At 51.1% G+C, this 14,262-nt stretch overlaps 2 protein-coding genes across 4 annotated transcripts in view; one reads left to right on the top strand and one right to left on the bottom strand.

Moving 5' to 3' along the window:
• The first annotated feature begins 2,397 nt into the window (after nt 1-2,397).
• On the top strand, nt 2,398-12,516 carry Araf (A-Raf proto-oncogene, serine/threonine kinase). Of its 2 annotated transcripts, none has more exons than XM_074062858.1 (16): nt 2,398-2,600; nt 3,856-4,010; nt 4,158-4,261; nt 4,905-5,007; nt 5,100-5,254; nt 5,365-5,463; nt 6,860-7,016; nt 7,116-7,143; nt 7,224-7,366; nt 7,463-7,665; nt 9,564-9,740; nt 9,820-9,866; nt 10,346-10,464; nt 10,669-10,800; nt 11,671-11,805; nt 11,968-12,516. In XM_074062858.1, exons 2-16 carry the CDS (start codon nt 3,915-3,917, stop codon nt 12,100-12,102), a joined length of 1,833 nt encoding a protein of 610 aa, XP_073918959.1. In that variant the 5' UTR covers nt 2,398-2,600; nt 3,856-3,914; the 3' UTR covers nt 12,103-12,516. The 2 variants fall into 2 exon arrangements, with proteins under 2 accessions (XP_073918959.1, XP_020035378.1); XM_020179789.2 differs by having other exon boundaries at nt 2,401-2,600; nt 6,875-7,016.
• Nucleotides 12,508-14,262, bottom strand: part of Syn1 (synapsin I) — a 54,907-nt gene continuing 53,152 nt past the window's right edge. Inside the window, exon 13 of one of the 2 annotated variants that reach the window (XM_020179786.2) lies at nt 12,508-13,518. In XM_020179786.2, coding sequence (XP_020035375.2) covers nt 13,383-13,518 — 136 coding nt within the window. In that variant the 3' untranslated portion in view covers nt 12,508-13,382. The remainder of the gene's footprint in view (nt 13,519-14,262) is intronic. The other variant, XM_074062847.1, reaches the window with a different exon arrangement.

Here is a 14,262-nt window from a genome sequence, read left to right as displayed (position 1 = left end):
CATGCTTTGTCTCACCAAAGGCTAAAGTAGTGGGGTCAGTGGCCCATGGCCTGAAACTTTGAAAAATGACAGAACCATAATTAATGAGAATCAAGGGGAGTCTGCCATCTGTCCTCCCAAGAAGAGAACAAGGAAGGTAGAAGGAGATTCTGTCTACGTGTATATAGAACTGATGGGAGGCAAAAGCCCACAGAGACACAGACTATGAAAATGGTTTCTGGCAGACCTGAAGGGTAGAAATTTCACCACCTTGGTGGGACAGGCATCAATGACTTCTGATCAGTAGCGGTTCCTGCTGGTCCCCACTGGTGGTCCAAAATCAGCCTAATTTCCCTGAAAACCAAACACACAAAAATATTTCGATGTAAATGGTGAAAGTGTGGGTTGAAAGAGCAAGTTTTCTAGTCTGCGTTTTTAAGCCAATGATCTATCTTAAAATACAAGTGCGGGATTTTGCTATGTTGCCCAGGCTGGGCTGGAACTGAATCCTCCCACCTCTGTCTCCTAAGTAGGTGGGATTACAGGTGTGGGCTATACTGCCTGGCATATCACGCTGCAATTTTAACAACAACTGATATGCCCATCGTGTTTTCAAGCCCATATTTTAATAAGTTACGTATGTATGTGTAACACTAATCTCGGATTGATAAACTAGCTGCAAGAAGCATCCTTGTATAGAGTCATAGTGAAACTGGAGTTTTGGACTCAAGGCCCAAACTCCTGAGAGTCCATATGCCAGGTCTGACCACCACCCCTAAACGCCAAATAAAGAGGCTTGGTGAAGACAGAGAAGGTTTTTTACACAGCTCAGGACATAGCGTGGGCAGAGGCAGAGGAAGCATTTAGCTCATCTTCAGCCGTCTTGGGGTACAGACATGAGCTTAGGTTTACGTGGACAAAAGAACTGGGGACAGGGGACAAAGGTATGCATAGTTAAATAGGCCAGTCACAGGTGTGGTCTGGTTGGTCTCATGACTGGTGGGGCCGGCAACCTTGGTCAGGTCTAGAGGTCTGGTTGAGTTCTGGGAAGTTATCACCTGGAGGGAGAAATCTGGTTCCTGTTTGAGAGGATTCTTGGGATAATTGTCCTCACTGGGAGTGTGGCAGCTCGAGGTGGCTCCAGTTCATTGTCATAAAGATATTATCAGTTTTGTCCTTTTTGGAATGCAAGGTGATTGTAAAGTGACTGTATAGAGAATGGCTTAGAGCAAAGACAGATACAAAATGGAGATGGAGGTGCCAAGCTTCTCCTGTTTTTAGTTAATTTGTGGGCTCAAGTAAGGGGTCAGTGCTTTCCACCAAAAGCAACTCAAGCACCTCTTACAATAGGATTAAAATTCTAGAAATGAGGGAGAAAAGAAATTCCCACAGAGACAGGGAAATAGAAATGTTATTTTTGTTTACATTTCAAATAGATGGTTCCAAGTCCCTTAAGCAAACATAATTGCTTTTATCCAAAGAAAAACAAAGACTCCTATCTCTGTAACAAGCACATAACAACTTGGAGCCAGGCACTTAGATCCCATAGACAGGGAGCTACAGATGTAATTTTTGTTGTTTACATTTCAAAGAGGTAACTTCAAGGTCCTTAAGGAACATTTTTCCCTGGCTCGTAAAACTGGCAAGTGACCTACTTAGGTTTTTTTTTTTTTTTCCTTCAGTGCTGGGGATTGAACCCACGGTCTTCAATATGCTAGGCAAGAGTTTCCACCACTGAGCTATCCTGTCTCTCTACCTAGCTTTTAAAAAAGATTTGCATACATCCTTAACGGACCTAAAAAATATTTACAAGTTTTCTGATCGAAATGCTCCAAGAAAAAGGACGTGTGAGTGTGTGTGTGTGTGTGTGTGTGTGTATCTTTCTTCCCTTTGACAACAGGGAAAATTCAACTGAAAAAAAACTTTTGTTTTTCCTACAATATCTGCACGCATTGACCACCACTGTGCTCCACTTCCGACCCACATTTCTCTCTTCATCTGGCCACTTATGACCTGCTTTTCAATACCCTCATTAACCACTTTTCTAAAGGAAGCCCCTGTCCCCCGAACAGCAGGCCACCCTTTCAAGGGCCAGACCTTCAGCGCCGGCCACACCAGAGACCCGCTTATTGTTAACGGGTATGATTACAGCCTCCTACAGCTGGGAAATAATGCGCATCATTTGGTCTGATTCCAGCCCATTTCAAAGCCGGTAAAACTGAGACACAGGAAAAATTCTACAGTATTGCATTTATGGACTTCTCCGCCTAGATCTTAAACCCCTGAGGTTTAAGAAAAAAAACCCAACACTTTCTTTATTCCATGGCACGATTGGGGTTAAACACCTAGCACGCAGTTCTCGCCCCGACTGCGCCTGCGCCAGTCTGGACACGCGAATCTGTTCCAGACCCTGACGTTTCAAGCCGCCCCTCCTAATCCGGAACACGACCCACATTCCGCTGGTCCTGTCTTGACAGGCGTGATCTCAGTCCAATAAGAATAGAGGACTGAGTTCCGCAGAGCCAACAGCGAAAGTCCGAGGGGCAGTGGAGGCGGTCTATGTGAGGAAACAAGAAGACAGGCCCAAGATGGAGGCGGTGGCGGCTGTAGCGGCGTGACAGGTGAGGGCGGGCCCGGCAGGATTTGGATTCTGGAGCAGCCGCCAGGCACCAGCAGGGAGCCCGGACCGAAAGCTCAGCTCCGGGATGGCTGCGCCTTGATCTCGGCGACCCCTGCCCGGAACTGGAGGAGTGGTTTGACCCGGGGCGAGACCATCATCGACAGCGGGGGTGGGGTGGGTAGACAGGAATCAGCGGGCAAGCTTGCGGTGATGGTTTCGCCCGCTGCGAGTGACCGCGCGCCTGCGCAGAGCCCGAAGACCTTCGGGAGGCGGGATCAGGCCGAATGAAGCTTGGCGCTTGCGGGTTGAGTGCATAGTTCACAGTTGCATTCTTAAACCCTTTGAAGTGTCTGATGACCCTTACCAAGTCCAGGAAGTATATGGGGATACAGCTCACTCCTGGGGTTACTTATTCTGGATCAATGTTTGACCCCCTAGAGAATTGGCTGATGATTCCCTTATTCTTCCTTCACCCTCCCCGCCTTGCCCGTCTCCCGCTGACTTTACACCAGTAACCTGTTTGTGACCTCTCGTTAGTTGTCAGGGAAAATTTTGGAGACCCTCCCCCACCTTACCTCCATTTTTCTTACCTAGACACCATTGTCCTCCTTTCCCCATGTCCTCTTATCCTCCAATTTCTCCCCATTACAGTCCCTAGTGACACTTCCCCTCATCATAGTGTCTGGTGACCCCCTCTGTGAACTCATCCCAGAGTCTGTTAACATCCGTTAGCCCCCTAATAGTCTGTGACCCTGCCATCAACATGTCGCCCCAGGGCTTAGGGGTGCCCACATTGTCCTTTAAAGACAATGGCCCCCATTCCCTCCAAACTAAAGCCAGTATCACCCCATCACTTTGTCTGAGCCACCTCCCTCCCACATTATCTGGTCACCCCTTCTCTAGTAAAAGTCAGGACAGCCTGTCCATGCCCAATATGTACCTGTCACTCCCAGGCCCCCAGTGCAGTGTATGTTGACTTCCTTGTTAGTCCCCATCAGAGTGGTATGTACTGTACCCTCCAGGACAGTGCGTGCTGCCTCCCAGCTGAGTGTTTAAGACCTGGGCACTCAAGAGAGAGAAGCAATAGGAGAGGCTGAACAGAAGAGGTAGTGGATGGACTTCAGGTCTTACGATTCTTGGGCTATTGCGTGGCAGTTGGGCTGCAGGGAGCAAAATTTGATTTTGTCCCCTGCCATTTTGCTTCCAGGCGGTCATTTTTGGCGCTCTGAATTTCTCCTTCGCCCACTCTTTTCTAGGAGCCCCATGGCACCTGCCCAGCCCCACCTCAGCCCGTCTTGACAAAGTCTTAGGCTCCATGGAGCCGCCACGGGGCCCCCCTGCCAACGGGGCCGAACCGTCCCGGGCAGTGGGCACTGTCAAAGTGTACCTGCCCAACAAGCAACGCACAGTGGTGAGTCATGGGGCCCAAACTGGCAGGGGGTATAGATGGACCCAGTTTTAAGTCTGGGATTGGAAGAGTGACAAGGGCCGGGGTGGGGAGCATTACTGAGGGATGGAAGAATCAGCAGGCCCACCATTTCTGTACACACATGCACAGGTGACTGTCCGGGATGGCATGAGCGTCTACGACTCTCTAGATAAGGCCCTCAAGGTGCGGGGCCTCAATCAGGACTGCTGCGTGGTCTATAGACTCATCAAAGGGTGAGTGTGGTAGCTCCAGGCCACCCTTGGGTGTCTTACCTAGTGTCATCTCATTCCATCTTGGAGTTTCCCATTAGTTCAGGCAGCCCGTGAGTCCATTCATGGTTTGTTTCTTCATTAGTTCATTGGCCTGGAAGGGCTGCACCTCGTTCTTACTTTGGCCCTGAGTCCTCACCCGCCTCCGTCACCTCCTCCCAGAGTTCATCAGTTTTGCTCTTTCATGTTTTCAGGAACTCATCAACTGTCTCTTTCCTCAGTTTCCCCATTCTCTGCTGAGTTGGACCTCACTCACTGGCCTTCCTTTTATTCCTCTGCTCAGGAGTTCCTTCATTTTTCATCCAGTTCATGTTTTACATTTTAGCCCTTACTTCCATGCCTCACCAGCCCCTTTTTTTGGGCCAGCTTAGCGTTTCTGAGATTTAGTTTTGTTGCCTTTCACCTTGTGACCCTTCAGATAATCCCCTTGTGACCTTGGGCTTGTCCCTTTACCCCTCTCAGCCTATTTCCCCATCTGCAAAATGGGGGCAAGGCTAGTGATTAATGAGAATTCAACAGACCAGATATCAATCCATGGACCCCGGGGCTTCGAGGGGCTTTGGGGGCTCTCCTGCCTCCCCCGAGCCCCTGTTCATGCCCCCTATAGGCGAAAGACAGTCACTGCCTGGGACACGGCCATTGCACCCCTGGATGGGGAGGAGCTCATCGTGGAGGTCCTGGAAGACGTGCCCCTGACCATGCACAACTTTGTGAGTGCAGCAAGGAGAGGGGAGGTAGGCCGTGGGAGGCGGGAGGGAGAGCCCGTGGCCAGGCCTCCACCATCCCCACTCTGTGGCAGCAGGTACGGAAGACTTTCTTCAGCCTGGCATTCTGTGACTTCTGCCTTAAGTTTCTGTTCCATGGCTTCCGCTGTCAAACCTGTGGCTACAAGTTCCACCAGCATTGTTCCTCCAAGGTCCCCACAGTCTGCGTTGACATGAGTACCAACCGCCGACAGTGAGCCCAGCCTAGGGTGGCTGGGGGGATGGGGAGGACAGAGGCCTCTCCACAGGCCCTTACAGTCGGCTGACTCACGTCCTCTGCTTTACACCCCCAATGCCCTCAAGGTTCTACCACAGTGTCCAGGATTTGTCCGGAGGCTCCAGGCAGCACGAGGTCCCCTCAAACCCTTCCTTGAATGAGCCACTAACCCCCCAGGGTCCCAGGTAGGCATGACTTAAGGCTACGGGGGAAGAAAAAGATCTGGGGGATCCTGTGAACCCCAAGCCATACTTGTAGTCATTCATTTAGTTGACAAACATTTATTGAGCTTGTGCAAGTGTGAGTGAGGGCGTGGAGTGAGGGTCCTTGAGCGAGATACCTGATGGCTCTGGAGTCAGGGTTTTCCTCAGTAAGGAAAATAGTCCTGTGCGCCGCACGGGGCTCTGGTGAGGAGTGCGTGACCTAAGATGCGTCCAGTGCTTAGAGCAGGGTCTGCTACAGAGAAGTCAGCTCTTATTACTAACTGGGTTTATATCTAAATATATATATGTTTGTGTTTATATTATAAATACATATATATAAGCATCTAACTCCTCTGTTCATCCTTCCCGTATAATCATGCTCGAGTCCTTTTTGAAATACACATTTTCTTATAAATTACTTCCCTCTTACTTCTTTTATAGTAAGTATCACACGATAATATGTATTCCTGAATATAGACATATATGTCTTACAGTTTGCACACTCACGTGGTATATTTATGTCATGTCATGTGTCGTAATATTTTTGCGGTACTGGGGTTTGAACTCCTACAGAATATTTGTATGTGCTATATAAAAAGCTAAGGTTAGGGCATTATTATTGTTGTGGATTAATGACCTGAATTTCATTTCAGAATAGTGAAAGGAACATAGAAAATGTTTGTAGCATTATGTATAATCTACAATCTATTATACAATATATTATCTATTAATAATAAATAATATATGTTAATATAATTTCATGTATAACACGTATATATAACAACATGATAATATGTATTTTTTAAACTTCCATTTTAATGTAGATAATACATAATCTATTTGAATAATAAATGGTATTATAATATGTAATAAAATACCTTGGCTCAGTGGTAGAGTGCTTGCCTAGCCTGTGTGAGGCCCTGAGTTCCATCCCCAACACCACAAAGAAATTATCTTACCTTTTCCCCAACTATCTTTGTCCTTCACTGTCCCTCCTTTAGGCCTCTGCTCCAAAGTCACCTTCTCTGAGAAGCTTTTCTTGACACACCCAAGGAAAATTTCTCTCTCTTATTTTGCTTTAGTGTTTTCCTTTCTTGTACCTGTCACCAACAGGCATGTTCTGTACTCTCTTTTTTATTCCTCTCTCCCTCTGCTGGAATATCAGCCTCCCAAGGGGAAGAACTTTTATTTATTTTGTCCACAGTTTCACTTCCACCACCTAGAATGGTAGTTGGCACACAGCAGCACTTAATAAATGTTTCTTGGACAAATACTAGTACGACCAGTGGACCTCCGCTCTGTGTGAGCTAAGTGCACATTCAGGGTGGCAGGCATGGGCTTTCTTGCCTTTCTGATTCATTCTGCAGCGTTTTCACAGCCTTTCCCCCATCAGCCCCCGCACCCAACTCTGCGACTCGGAGCACTTCCCCTTCCCTGTCCCAGCCAACGCCCCCCTGCAGCGCATCCGCTCCACGTCCACTCCCAACGTCCACATGGTCAGCACCGCAGCCCCCATGGACTCCAGCCTCATGCAGGTGGGTGCCAGAGGGGCACTGGGGGAGCGTGGGGCAGGGGCAAGCCCATTCCTGTTGTCTTCCATCACCTCGCCTTGACTCCTGCCCCTCTCTTTCTAGCTCACGGCCCAGAGCTTCGGCACCAATGGTGAGAGCCCTCACCGCCTCCTGCACCCTCTGCACCCTGCCACCCCCTTGCCTCCACTTACGTCCTTTTCCCAACCATAGCTGCTGGTGGTAAAAGTGGTGATGGAGCCCCCCGGGGGAGCCCTAGCCCTGCTGGCATGCCCTCGGGGAGGAAGTCCCCACATTCCAAGTCACCTTCAGAGCAGCGGGAACGGAAGTCCTTGGCTGATGAAAAGAAGAAAGTGGTACGTTTGAGGGGAACCTTGGGGGGCACCATGGGCTGAGTAACGTGGCTGGGGGGTGTGGACAGGTCCCTCAGGTGCCACCCGTCTGGCCCACAGAAGAACCTGGGGTACCGGGACTCAGGTTATTACTGGGAGGTGCCACCCAGTGAGGTGCAACTGCTGAAGAGGATCGGAACGGGCTCCTTTGGCACCGTGTTTCGTGGGCGGTGGCATGGCGACGTTGCCGTGAAAGTGCTCAAGGTGGCCCAACCCACAGCTGAGCAGGCCCAGGCCTTCAAGAACGAGATGCAGGTGCTCAGGTGAGGTGACTTGTGGGCATGAATGAGGCTGCAGCTGTGGCAGGCAGAGCATTGGCACCTCTTGGGGAAAAGCTGGGCTCGGGTGTCTCCTGAGGGTCACCTGCATTTGTGTCATGCTGGAAGTATGTTCGTTAGTTGTTTCTCTCCCAAGGATACCCTTTGACCTCTGCTTTAGAGACATGTTGAGAGAACCACTGATGATGCTGTGGTTGGTGTTTGGGTTAATACTGATGTGCATTGGTGGCTCTGCCAATAAAATGTGGGTCTTCTCGCTTGCCTGCTGTGACGGGGTCTGGCCACATGCCATCACTGCTGTGACCACTGGCACGTTTGTGAGGAACAGAATGTGAGGCAACCACAGTGCCAGAAATCTCTCATCCTGTCCTCCCCTCTGCTGCGACATTCCTGTTCTGTTTATCATGGTGCAGTCCTTTAAATGCCAAGAGCAATATTGTTAATTATAATCATAACCACAACGTAATCGTTTTTTCATTATTATAATTGCTATAGTTAAAGTGTAATTAGCACTATATGGATTTATTCACACTGAGAAACCCAAGGGCCACACCCTTTTGGCCACTGTGGCTACTGTGTAGCATAGCACTAGATACCTATTCTCTGATAGGCAGGACCTCATCCATTTGTTTGTTTGTTTGTTTGTGGAAAGCAGGGTCTCGCCCTTGTTAAGAATGGACTTTACCACTGAGCTACTCCCCCAGCCCCCAGGACAGTATAGTGTCTGCCATTCTGGGGAATGCCAGCACAGGCTTTTCCCTTCTGTCAAATGGACACAATGATGTAACAGTCAATGTCATCGAGATGACTAGTGCTGTATAAATAGCTTTCCTCATAATGGATGCCAAAGTAAGAAAGGTCTGTTCTCGGCTCCTGTCTGTGAAACGCAGTGATGTGCTCTGTTCATAGTTCAGCCATGGTCTTAGTGCTGGAGGGAATCCCCATGTAGGGTGTAGCCAGTACTAGAGCGTGTGCTTAGCATGCACGAGGCTCTGGGTTCCAGCCCAAGCACTAGAAAAACAAAAAAGCAGTCCTGATGTGGGCAAGCCTGCCAGCACCAGCAGTGTTGTTTGTACTTGTGTTCCGATTTCTAGCTGTGGTTAACACTTCTATAAGAAACAAAGGTTTTCTCATAAACTAGGGTAAAAGGATTCATAGGTGACTTCTGTGAGATAGATCCAGGTACCCAGGGGCAATGACAATAAAGACAGTGACATTTTCAGAGCACTTACTGTGTCCAGCTATGTCCTAAAGACCTTACTGGATGTTTACTCACCCCACCCAATATCCCTATAAGATAACTACTGTATGATCATAGTTTTACAGTTGACAAACGTAAGGATCAGAGAGGTTAAATGTTCTCCCCAAGGCTGCACAGTGAAGTGTTGATTGGAACTGAGGAATAACATGAGTCTTTACCTCTAGGCCTCTCATGGTGATTAATAGGCTGTAATCCTCACTTGTCACCCATTTTGATCTTGAAGTTATCAATATAATGATATGTCAGTGAAGAAGGTTGACACTCCACATTCTCATGCATAAAATGGCCACAGGCCCAGGCAGTGGTCAGAGTCTGAGGTGGAGGGAATTAACAGTTAGCAATGCTGCTGCTGGGCAGAGCGTGGGAGCGGCAGTCCCTCCCACCAGCTTTGGTTGGGAGACTATGATGAGGAACTCTGTCTGCTCCGAGCAGAGAATGGCAGGCCAGCAAGCATACGTCACAAATTAGAATCATTGAAGGTCTGGCTCTGAGCACCCTAAACGACAGACAGGATGAAACAAATGACAGACAAGGCAAGGGGCAGTGCTCTTTCTGGTGTTCGGTAAGCACATGGCTATTGCTCTTTTTCCTCCCTCCCCCCAACTACCCTCCTTGCCTGCAGGAAGACACGACATGTCAACATCTTGCTATTCATGGGTTTCATGACCCGGCCAGGGTTTGCCATCATCACACAGTGGTGTGAGGGCTCCAGCCTCTACCACCACCTGCACGTGGCCGACACGCGCTTCGACATGGTCCAGCTCATTGACGTGGCCCGGCAGACTGCCCAGGGCATGGAGTGAGCCTCCCCTCTTGGGTACTGGGGGTGGGGGGGGAGTAGCCTGCAGCCAGTTCACCACCTGCTTCTGCCCCCACAGCTACCTCCATGCCAAGAACATCATCCACCGAGACCTCAAGTCTAACAGTATCTACCTGTCCCTGGCTGAGATTGGGGTGGGGCCATGACGGGGTGAGGGCTTAGAGGGAGGGAGGGCTCTTACGTGTGGGTTTCTGGGGGTGAAGAGGGAAAGGCATGTGTCACATGGCTCCTTGCCACGTGGCAGAGCCATAGATGGTGAAGGGGACTTTAATGGAAGGCTCTTGGTTAGGAGTCAGAGGTGTGGCTGGATCAGTGCTATTCCTGGGGACTTTGGTCAGGGTGTGAGGTGTGGCAGTTGTGGAGGACATTACAGGGAGTTGCTGATCAGTGTCAGGCGTGACAAGTTTGTGCCATTCAAGGGGCTTCCTGGTCAAGGAGTCACAGTGAGACCAAGTATGGAGGGCATTAATTGTATGAAATTGTGGTCAGAGGCATGACTTGTGTGGGACATTAATGGGAATCCCCTAGTCAGGGTGAGAGGCATGCCTACTGGGAGTCTCTGTAGTGGCCCTTGACCCTGGCGGACATCTTCCTACATGAGGGGCTCACAGTGAAGATTGGTGACTTCGGCCTGGCCACAGTAAAGACTCGGTGGAGTGGGGCCCAGCCCTTGGAGCAGCCCTCAGGCTCTGTGCTATGGATGGTAATCCTGGGGTACATGGGCTTCTGGTTTGGGACATTCAGGACCAAGCAGGGACGGGTGCCTGTGCCAGGTGTGGCTATCTAGACTGCTTGTTTCATCTGTGGGTGACTCAAGTTGTACCCAATGTAGCCAGAAGGATCTGGGACTGTGGGTCAGCTGTTTGCTGACTCCCATGGTTTCCCTGCCCTGTCTGGCCTATCGAAGGCAGCTGAGGTGATCCGTATGCAGGACCCGAACCCCTACAGCTTCCAGTCGGACGTCTATGCCTATGGGGTTGTGCTCTATGAGCTCATGACTGGCTCGCTGCCTTACAGCCACATTGGCAGCCGTGACCAGGTGAGCCCCACGCCTTACCCACAGTTTCTCTTTGGGCCTCCACACTCCAGATCCCCTCGTTTGTGCAGACCAAGAATGCCACACTTGCCCCAGAAACCTAGAGTTTTCTGGGATGTCCTGTACCAACTCCCCTCCTTCTCCGACATCTACATACCCCTGGGACAAGCCCTCAAATTCCAGATTCCTCTGAATCCTGATACCCAGAATGCCCCTAGGCCCCCAAATACCCAGAAACCCTATGGTTTCTACACACCTACACTCTTCTGCTCTGGAAACTCAAAATACTACTAGTCTCTAAAACTTCTGAATTCCATTTCTCCCACAAACAGTCCCTATGTGCTTCCAGAATACTCTCAGATGCCCATAGTCACTCAGGCTTTGGGCGGGCTTTGGGATCCTGGCACCAAAATGGTCTAGGCTTCAGACTCTCACAGTTCTCCATGTTCACGACCCAGAACCTCAGTCTCTCACTTGGACTTCAGGGTCCAAGTGTTTGGGCCCTAAACACTTATAACTGCGCAGACCACATGGACTCAGACATCTAGGCCCCTGATCTTGCAGGAGTGTAAGTTCCCAAGACCCAGAATTCCATGTTTTCCTGAGACTTAGTACTTTCTAGGTTCCTAAGCCCCCTAGAAATCCACAGACCCCTAATTCTTTGGGCCCCATAAATCTACAATCCCAATACCCCAAATTTAAATTTCTGTTCTATAAGGAGAGAATCCTTCCTCCCAAGTCCTGGGAGACCCAGAATCTTTTGTGCACAATACTAGAGCTCCCCCCTCAACTCCCCAAAATGAGCCTGTCTTCCTTAAGACCCAGAATTCCCTTCCCAGTCCAAACCCAGGATCACCCCATTCCTCCCTGCAGATCATCTTTATGGTGGGCCGTGGCTATCTGTCTCCAGACCTCAGCAAAATCTCTAGCAACTGCCCCAAGGCCATGCGTCGCCTGCTGTCTGACTGCCTCAAGTTCCAGCGGGAGGAGCGGCCCCTCTTTCCCCAGGTGAGTTGGATACCAGGTGGGGAGGACTCAGAGATGGAGGCAGGTATGAGCCACATCAAAGGCTCAGAGGTGTTCTGTGTGTGTGTCCATTGCCTGAACTCTGGGGGTGTTGGGGTGCCCATGGGACAGCAGACACTCCTCCTCACCCCCACCTGCCCCCAGATCCTGGCTACCATTGAGCTGCTGCAGCGGTCACTCCCCAAGATTGAGCGGAGTGCCTCAGAACCCTCCCTGCACCGCACGCAGGCGGATGAGCTGCCAGCCTGCCTCCTCAGTGCAGCCCGCCTTGTGCCTTAGGCCCTACTTCCCAGCCACCAGGGAGCCGATCTCAGCCCGTCGCCAGTGTGCTGCCGCCTTGATACTGCCTCAGGATCCCCATCCCCGCCCTGGGAGATGCGGGGATCCCCACATGCTCTTCCAGTTTCTCTGGAATTGGGGGAACCCCCAGAGATTAGACCCCTGCCTCTTCCATAATTTGATTTCCTCTTGGCTTTGGGGATACTTCTAAATTTGGGGTGCTCCTCCGTCTCCAATGGCTGGGATTTGTAGCAGGGATTCCACTCAGAACCTCTCTGGAATTTGTGCCTGATGTGCCTTCACTGGATTTTGGGGTTCCCCAGCGCCCCATGTGGATTTGGGGGGTCCCCTCTGTCTCTCCTGCCATTCAAGGACTCCCCTTTTTCTTCATCAAGAAGCACAGAATTCTGCTGGGCCTTTGCTTGTTTATTTTGCTTCCCGACTCTTCTGTTGGGGTTCAGAGCCGGGGACAGGGTCGGGGAGAGTCCAGGCAAGGAGTGGAGGTTGGGAGGAGGTGCGGACCACACAACAGCGCCACTGCACGCATCACCACAGGCAGCACGATGAACGAGGACCACGTATGCCAAGCACGGCACAGGAGGAGGTCACGTCAGTCACAGACACAGACATCACGCAAAGGGGGAAGTGGGAGACCACTAGCCTTCCATGTGCAAAGGATTCTGGGAGGATAGGTAGAGTTTGCATATTTAAAGACAGCTGTCAGAGGCAGGAAACGGGGGAGGAGATCCCTGGGAGAACTGAGGGGTCCTAGAAGTGGGAGGAGCTCCCAGTGTGCTGAAGAGGGTTGAGAGGAGCAAGTGAAGGGAAATCCCTGCGGGCTGGGGGGTGAGCGGCATTTGAGGATCTCCCTCCAGGGAGATGGGAGATCCGTGGAAAGAGGCTCAAAGGAGTTTCTTGAGGAATTGGAAACTTCTGCTTAGAAACAAGGTGTGCTGGAGAGGTTCAGGACGGTATTTGGGAGCTTCCAGAAAGGAAATCACCCTTTCCAGGTACCAGGAGTGGACTTCAGGAATTTGGAGGGTCTAAAACAGATCTTGAGGTGACCAGGGGCAGGGTTCTGAAGGATTTGGGGATCCCTAATGTGAGACCTGGATTAAGGACCAGGTTTCTCAAGGGACTTGGGCATCTTGAGGAATGAGAAGTGGGATGTTGGAGAACCAGGAGAGGGGTCCTCAAGGGATTTGGAGATTCCAAAACTGAGAAATGGACTCAGGGCCCAGAGAGGGTTGCCCAGGGATTTGGGTTCTCAGAGTGGGGTGTCAGTCGGAGAAGAGGCTGGCGAAAGACTTCCTCAGGCTGCGGATGGTCTCAGCTTTCACCTCGTCCTGGCTAAGGCTGGGCCTGGGCGGGGCTGGCTCTGGAAGGTTGAAGGCATTGGTCAGAGACTGGGATTTGCTAGAGAGAGACAAGGTGGAGGCGTGGGAGGAAGGGGAGAAGAGGAAGGGGAGGAAGGGAGAGAAACACAATGTTACCCCAGGCCCGGCCCCAGCCCTGCCCCTCTGATCCTGGGGCTGTGCCTGTGACCTTCCCACCCACCACAGGGACTGGACCCTGATGGATTCTCCAGGCTGGGAGGACTCTGGAGTGGGTGGAGCCGGGGCCAGGGAGCTCAGAAGTGGCCTGCGCTGGGCGGACTTCGGAGCAAGGTGAAGGAGGGTGGGATTGGTGCGAAGAGTCCTGGCCAATCCTAGGTTCATTCAGTGTGAAGGGGGAGACGAGAGGGAGGTTTGCAATCTAGGAAGGCCTGGGAGGAGTCACACAGTGTAAGGGGCAACATTTGGGTGGGGCACGAAAGACTTTTGAGCTGGGGGGTGGGGCTTGAAATACACTCCAAGAGGCAGAGAGAGGATGGTGTGATGATCTGGGAGGAGACTGAGATGAGCCCGGAGGGTTTGGGTCGACTGAGAAGAATGAAGTGACAGTGCCTACGCGTTTCAGGGATGGGCTGGGAGGGGAAGGCGCGGGCGAATTCGGCGGAGAAGCCGCTGAGCTGGGCTCGCTGGGCAGGGAGCTGCTAGAGGTGGGTCTGCCAGGTGCCTGCATGAGCAAGGGCCTGGAACGGGGACTTTCCAGAGCCTGTTGGGAAAGGACTGGAGGAAGCTGAGCTGAAAGTGGAGTGTAGGAGTGTCTGAGATTCTG

This window comes from Castor canadensis, chromosome X, assembly GCF_047511655.1.
Source record: "Castor canadensis chromosome X, mCasCan1.hap1v2, whole genome shotgun sequence".
Taxonomy (NCBI): Eukaryota; Metazoa; Chordata; class Mammalia; order Rodentia; family Castoridae; genus Castor; species Castor canadensis.
This window is presented reverse-complemented; position numbering and strand designations above follow the sequence as displayed.

Bases quoted from the DNA above. Each gene is read 5' to 3' on its own strand.
- Araf (XM_074062858.1), top strand. From the start codon at position 3,915: ATGGAGCCGCCACGGGGCCCCCCTGCCAACGGGGCCGAACCGTCCCGG. The intron at 7,144-7,223 runs GTGAGAGCCCTC...TCCCAACCATAG, and splicing joins CCAGAGCTTCGGCACCAATG to CTGCTGGTGGTAAAAGTGGT. The intron at 10,465-10,668 runs GTAATCCTGGGG...GGCCTATCGAAG, and splicing joins CAGGCTCTGTGCTATGGATG to GCAGCTGAGGTGATCCGTAT.